The sequence below is a fragment of the Pyrgilauda ruficollis genome, unplaced genomic scaffold, assembly GCF_017590135.1.
Source record: "Pyrgilauda ruficollis isolate IOZ18807 unplaced genomic scaffold, ASM1759013v1 scaffold65, whole genome shotgun sequence".
In the NCBI taxonomy this organism is placed as follows: Eukaryota; Metazoa; Chordata; class Aves; order Passeriformes; family Passeridae; genus Pyrgilauda; species Pyrgilauda ruficollis.
In genome coordinates this window covers 3,390,839-3,396,838 of record NW_024528266.1, presented here as the reverse complement: position 1 = coordinate 3,396,838, position 6,000 = coordinate 3,390,839, and the positions used below count along the sequence as shown (strand labels likewise).

The following is a 6,000-nucleotide window of genomic DNA, read 5'->3' as shown; positions in this document are numbered from 1 at the left end:
CAGGCGGGGCCAGTGCTCTCTGTCTCGGCATTCCCCGCCCTGTGTCACGGCGGGCGGCCGGACGGGAGGGACGGAGGGCCGGGGGCTGGAGGCACGGGGGCTGGAGCCCCTCAGCCGGGCACGCCCGGCCCGGGCGGAGCCTCAGCGCCGCTCCCGCCCCGCCCCCAGTGCCGGCGGCCCTCGCGCGGCCGGATTGGCGGGGAGCGGTGCCAATCACGCTGCGGGGCGGGGCGCGCGCGGCGGCCCCTTGGCGCTGAGGGGGCGCGCGGCTCCGGCCTCTGCCCGGGCCGATCCTGCCCCGGCGGCGTCTTTCCCGGCGGCCGCCCCGCTCCTTGTCGCTCTCTCCTGCCTCCCGCCGCGAGCAGCCGGGGCCTCCTCCATGCGGGAGAAGAGGAGGAGGAGGAGGAGGTGGGAGCTGCTCGCCGGCCATCCCCGGCGCCCGGCAAGTCGGAGCCGACCCGCCGCCGCGCCGCTCCTGCCGCATCTCCCCGCGGCGCGGAGCCGGCCCTGAGCTCTGCTCGCCGCGCCGGCCCTGGAGCCCTACTCATAGTCTTGCCCCCACCCTCCTTCTAGTCTTCCCAGACCCTCCTCCTAGTCTTCCTCCTTTTTGTTTGTTGTGGTTTTTTTTTTTTTCTTTTAAATTCTCACCCTTTCCCCCTCCCCCTCTGGCTCTCACCCTGCCTGCGAGCAAAGCGTCTTCATGAGCGCAGAGGATGTCCGGAAAGCACTACAAGGGGCCTGAAGTCAGTTGTTGCATCAAATATTTCATCTTCGGCTTCAATGTCATTTTCTGGGTAAGTGGGGCCGGTTTCGTGTCTTCCTCTGCTTCCTCCTCTCCTCCTCGTCCTCCCCGGCCGCCGCCGCTCCCGGGCTGGGCAGTCCAGGAGCGGCGGGGACGTGTGACAGCCCGGCGTGAGGCCGCGGGGGCATTTCGGGTGGGCTGCGGAGCGAGGCCAGGGCTGCCGCCGCCTCCGACCCAAGCGCCCCGGTCAGCCCTTCCCCGGGCAAGTTGTGGTGCTGCATTCCTCCACCTCCCGAGGGTGCCGGTTCTCTTCTCTTCCGGCCCTCCTAATTGCTTTTGTTGTTAGTACGAAGCGGATTTCGTGCCTTCTTCCCACCTCCCCTCTTTTCCTTTTTTCGTGTTCCCTCCTTCCTTCCCCCACCTCTGCTTTGTGGTGGGAGAGGAAGGGAGCAACCAGGCACCCAGGCCTGGAGAACGAATTGATCTGCATGTTTTCACGCTGCCATCCCTGTTCCATGCAAATAATAGAAAGAATCACACTCAGGTTTTCTGCACAGTGCTGTTTGATGATTTCACAATGATGAAGTTGTGTATGGCACTGGTTTATTATGATTAGCTGTTAACATGTAGTAGTAGTAGCGATAATAGGATGGAGGAGGGGGGAAAAGGTATTTCCACCCATACCTAAAGTGCAAGCCCGTAGGAGGCCTGTTTGGGCATTTGTTGGGATTCCTGGCTGTGCTTGATCTGCCTGCACAGTATCTTGTAGCACCATTGCCCACCGGCTGTGGAGTAGGCAGAACTGTGCAGTGAAATGTAACCTGCCTGTAAGAGTACTTCTAGCATCTTCTCATTGTGTTGTATTTGAAAGAGAAGCAGCTGTTTTTGGATGTTCATGCCAAATTTCATAACTATGGCGGGGGGGGCCCAGTGAGCATTCTCACACATGTGTGAGTGATGAGGTCTTCTCACTGCACAGAATGTTAAAGTCAGGTGAAGGTTCTTACATGTACAGCTCCCCTTTTCACATGAGGTATTCCACAGAGCAATGAGAAACGTGCACAAACCCAGCTTGACAGATACACAGAATATTCTGAGTTGGAAGGACCCACCAGAATCAGCAAGTCCAGCTCTGGATCAAACCCAGATAGTGTGGATGTGTTTTTGAGGGCCTTTGGAAGCAAGTTGAATGCATATCTTGTATAGTGGCTTGTTTGGAGTAGAAAGGAGAATTGGGGAAAAAAGCCCCACCACCATCTTGAAGCTTATGCATAAAGGTAAGGAAGAACAGAGGAGAGAAACCTTTTGGGCAGTGCTGAGCTTCTGTTTGTCCCCTTGGGGAGAACAGAGGGCAGTGGTGACATGGATGGAAGGTATCCATAGCTAACCTCAAGTCTGTGTTCCTGGAAAATAAACATATCTGAAGAAGATGTTTTGAAAGGATGGGAGTTTTGAGTAAGTCCACTTTCATACTGTATTACTTTTCTTGAACAAGAAGGTATGGTGCCAGAGTGAAGCTGACTGTGGCTTTATGTCAGTGTTTACTTGGCCCCAGACCGACCCTGCAGATGAACGGTAGAGAGCTTTGTAGTATTTTTACCCTACAGAGCTGATGTGGTTGTACTCTTGGCTCAGGTTTCGGTGATTGAGTTTGCCATGCTTCTTTGCCCTTGTCTGTTTCTTTGTTTTGATTTTGCTGGGCATATGTTGCTGTGAACACGGATATTTTTCAGCAGGGAGCAAGTAGTGTGAGGAACACTTGTGTGCTGTGTCCTTGGATTGAGAGAGGGAGATTATGGTGGAATATGTAGAACCATGTTAACTTGCTCTTTCAGACACTGTCAGTGTCTCAGAAGCTCTATATCCTGTAATTTCCTTCATTTTATTCTGTGAATGTGAATGTGTGGATGGTGGAAGTGGGGAACTGGTTGTGTTTTACATTTTCTGTAACTAGTCTTTTTCTTACGCCCGTGTCTGTGAGGCTGATGCAGTGTGGCTTCTGCATGATGGCAACTATGCCTGTGTTGTATACTGAATGGGCCAAAGGCTTTGTACTGCTGCCATGCTGATCTGAGAGCCTGAAAAAATATAATTGTGTATCACCCACTCTGCCAGTTGCTTGATGTGAGGCCCTTGCTTGCAGATTTCCTCTTTTGGAAAACGCTAATTGTCTCATTTGTGTTCCTGGCTAAACTTCTGGAAATTCATGAAGACCAAGCACTTTGAGAGTTTAGTCATTTCTTTAGAATATTGTAATCTCTTTATGAGAGAGCCTGCATTTATTACCATGTCTCTTACGATTTGGAGTGCAAACATAGGCAGATATTCTTGTTGAATACATGTTAATATTATTTTTACTGAAGTAATAGCAAACTCTTCAATGACTGGGCCAGAAAAGCTCTAAATGAAAATTGCAAATTCAGTTGGTTGTTTACAGAAAGTGATAATCAAAAATAGCCACTAATGTAGTCATTGCAAATAGGCTGAAATGATGAAGAGGTCATCATCCTAACCCCATGACACTTTCCAGGATCTTGCAAACAGGGAGCACACCTTGTTAGGCCTTCTATCTGAGCGTTATTATATAATGGTTTTAACACAACCTTTTAAAGTGGTAATGTAAACAAAGAAAATACCTCTATTCTGCGTCATAAAAACAATGGACTAAAAATAAAGAGAACTGAGTTGGAAGAGTAATGATCTTGACAAGAAAATTGTCAGTGCTTTGAATAGCAGAATATTATAGATCTGCTGAAATGATGCAGGGAATGATTGTACTTGCTACTTAAACTGAAGTTATTACAAAAATCTGAGGCTTTAAATATCACCGCATAGGGGCAAAATAAATGGTCAGACCCTTTTGTCTTTTTTATTTTGTGCCGGTCATGTATTTCATGCCTTAAAAACCACATCAGAATTATGAGGATAATGAATATGGAAAAATTGCGCTCCAGTGCCGTGTGTGTAGTTGTGACTAAAGGTGACAGGATGCTTTGTAGGGGGTAGTTCTCAGGCTTGCACCAGCCCAGGTAAGGTATTCTTGCCTAAATATGTATTTTATACTGTTGTAGAAGACAATATTCTCTGCTGAGTCTATGCATAATTAATGTTCTAGATATATTTGCAGGCTCACTTTCTTGCGGCAGTTCAGTGTTAAAGTTGGTAAATACTCTGGAAATGTTTGTTCAGAAGAGCTTATGAGACTGCTATGCTGGTGAGGAGAAGGAAAGCTCATTGGGCAGTCACCAAAGTAATATTTAGGGACCAAGAGCTCATAGGCACAAATGCATGTAAATGTGAAGCTGGCAGCCGGTGTAGTGTTTCCCTTTGCCGTGCTGCCGCTTGAGCACGCACCTGTGCTTTGGCTCCGCTGCCGTTCTGCCGGTGCTGAAGCACCACGTGCTGTGTGTCACCTTTCCCGGCTGGCAGCTGCTGCCATAGACACTGCTTCTTCATGAGCCTTTCTGCTCTTGTCTCGGTAAAGCATAGAGCTGTAGTATGAGGTAACAGAACACTTTCCTGTACTCAAAGCAAGCAAACAAACAATGCCTCTTTCCCCCTTCGGCTTCCACGTAGAATGATAACAAAGGTATGGTGCAAAAGGTCAAAGCAGGCCACCCTGCTTCACAAAAGGCAAGAACTAGTTCTCTCTCTTTCCCCCTTACTTTGGGAAGACAGTTTTAGGCTGACTTTTAGTTCCAGGAGATGTTTTTGATTGTTCTCTCTGCTTTTTTATACTTGATGGAAACCGTGGATGTATTCTATTGTTAAGTTCTAACTTTTAATGCACACTTGATTCCACTGACCCTGGTCTAATTGGAAAGATGTATAAAAAGCACTGACACCTCAGAAACTTTTGCTTTAGCTGGTGATTCACTCTAAGTTATGAGCTATGCTGAAATTATGATACATCAGCATATTACAAATCATAACTTGTGTTTTAATTTGCTTGGCATCTGCTGTTTTTGATGGGAACCATATGGGAATCTAGATAGTCTTCTGAATTACAGAAAGGTAGCAGAAAGAAAATAAGGTTATGTAAGTGTGTTACAGGAAAAATGTTGGACAAGTGCACTGACCTTTAAAGGACAACCAATAGATTGCTTATTAAATTCTGTACATTGTTGATAGTTTGTTTTTAAAGGGGGAGAGGATAATTCTCTGATGTCAGCTGGTTTTTAGATATGCACAAGGAAGTTTTGATTTTATAATTTTTCCCTTGCCACAGTGTTTAAAAAAAACCCCAAACAAATCAATGTGAAGCTTGTTCCGTGCAATTTTGAAATGCATTCTGTAGCATTTGATCTTTAAAAATTTGCATTGGGATGATGTCCTTGCAGTGGAAGTGGAAGCATTCTGTTCATTTCTCTCCCCTTCCCCTTTTATGATCAAATGACTTTTTTATTTTACATTTCTTCATAGCACAGATGAAGCATAGCTAAGCATTCCACCAGTGGTCTTGCCAGAAACAGAACAATGCTTGTTTTGGGCAAGTACTCCACTAATTTCTAACAGTGAAAGGCGGAGGTGTATATATTGATGAAATAGATGCTTTATTGTGAGGTTGGCATTCTTGAATTCCTCAGTGTCTTTCAGCAAATGTAGCCTCAGTCTTTCAAATGCATATAAAAATTTAGTAACTGCTGGCTTTGGGGCACTTGTTTCATATCTGTAGAGGTCATTCTTAGAATAAAAATTTTCTTTGCCTTGTATTCTCTCACAACTTTGTGGTAGGCTGTATATTGGTAATATAAAAATAAATAGCTGAGGAACTTGGGAGAAACTATTCCTTTCTCTTTAATATTTGTTTTACCAAAATTGGGTGTTTATAAATGTGCTACTGTTTTAAGTTATTTGATGTTTCTAGTTTCTAAAAGATTGAAGCATAAGAGAACTAGAACTTGAGAAAACCCATTGTGATTAATTGTGTGACTTCTCTTGTTTGATGTCAATGTGCTTCAAGCGAATATTATTGAAACTATCATGTGCAGCCTTTATTATTGGAACTATCATGCGCAGCACTTTCCTTTTGTGTTAAAGATGAATTTGGTAAATATATTTACCAGTCTTCCACCTTGATTGAATTGTCACAGTACATTTTTTCTGGTGGCACATCTGTCTCAAAGTATGAAGAATCAATTTTGGATTTTCAGTGTGTCAGTCAGAGAAGAGTTGATCCATGTGAATGGCACCCAGAGCACAGGCAGTCCCAACAGAATACCTGTGCTAGTGAAACATCTTATGGATATTTGTGTGTG

At 45.8% G+C, this 6,000-nt stretch overlaps 1 protein-coding gene across 1 annotated transcript in view; it reads left to right on the top strand.

Annotated features, from left to right (window-relative positions):
* Positions 1 to 228: 228 nt before the first annotated feature.
* The window catches only part of TSPAN5 (tetraspanin 5), an 81,384-nt gene continuing 75,612 nt past the window's right edge, over positions 229 to 6,000 (top strand). The window contains exon 1 of the mRNA XM_041484301.1: positions 229 to 794. Coding sequence (XP_041340235.1) covers positions 714 to 794 — 81 coding nt within the window. The 5' untranslated portion in view covers positions 229 to 713. The remainder of the gene's footprint in view (positions 795 to 6,000) is intronic.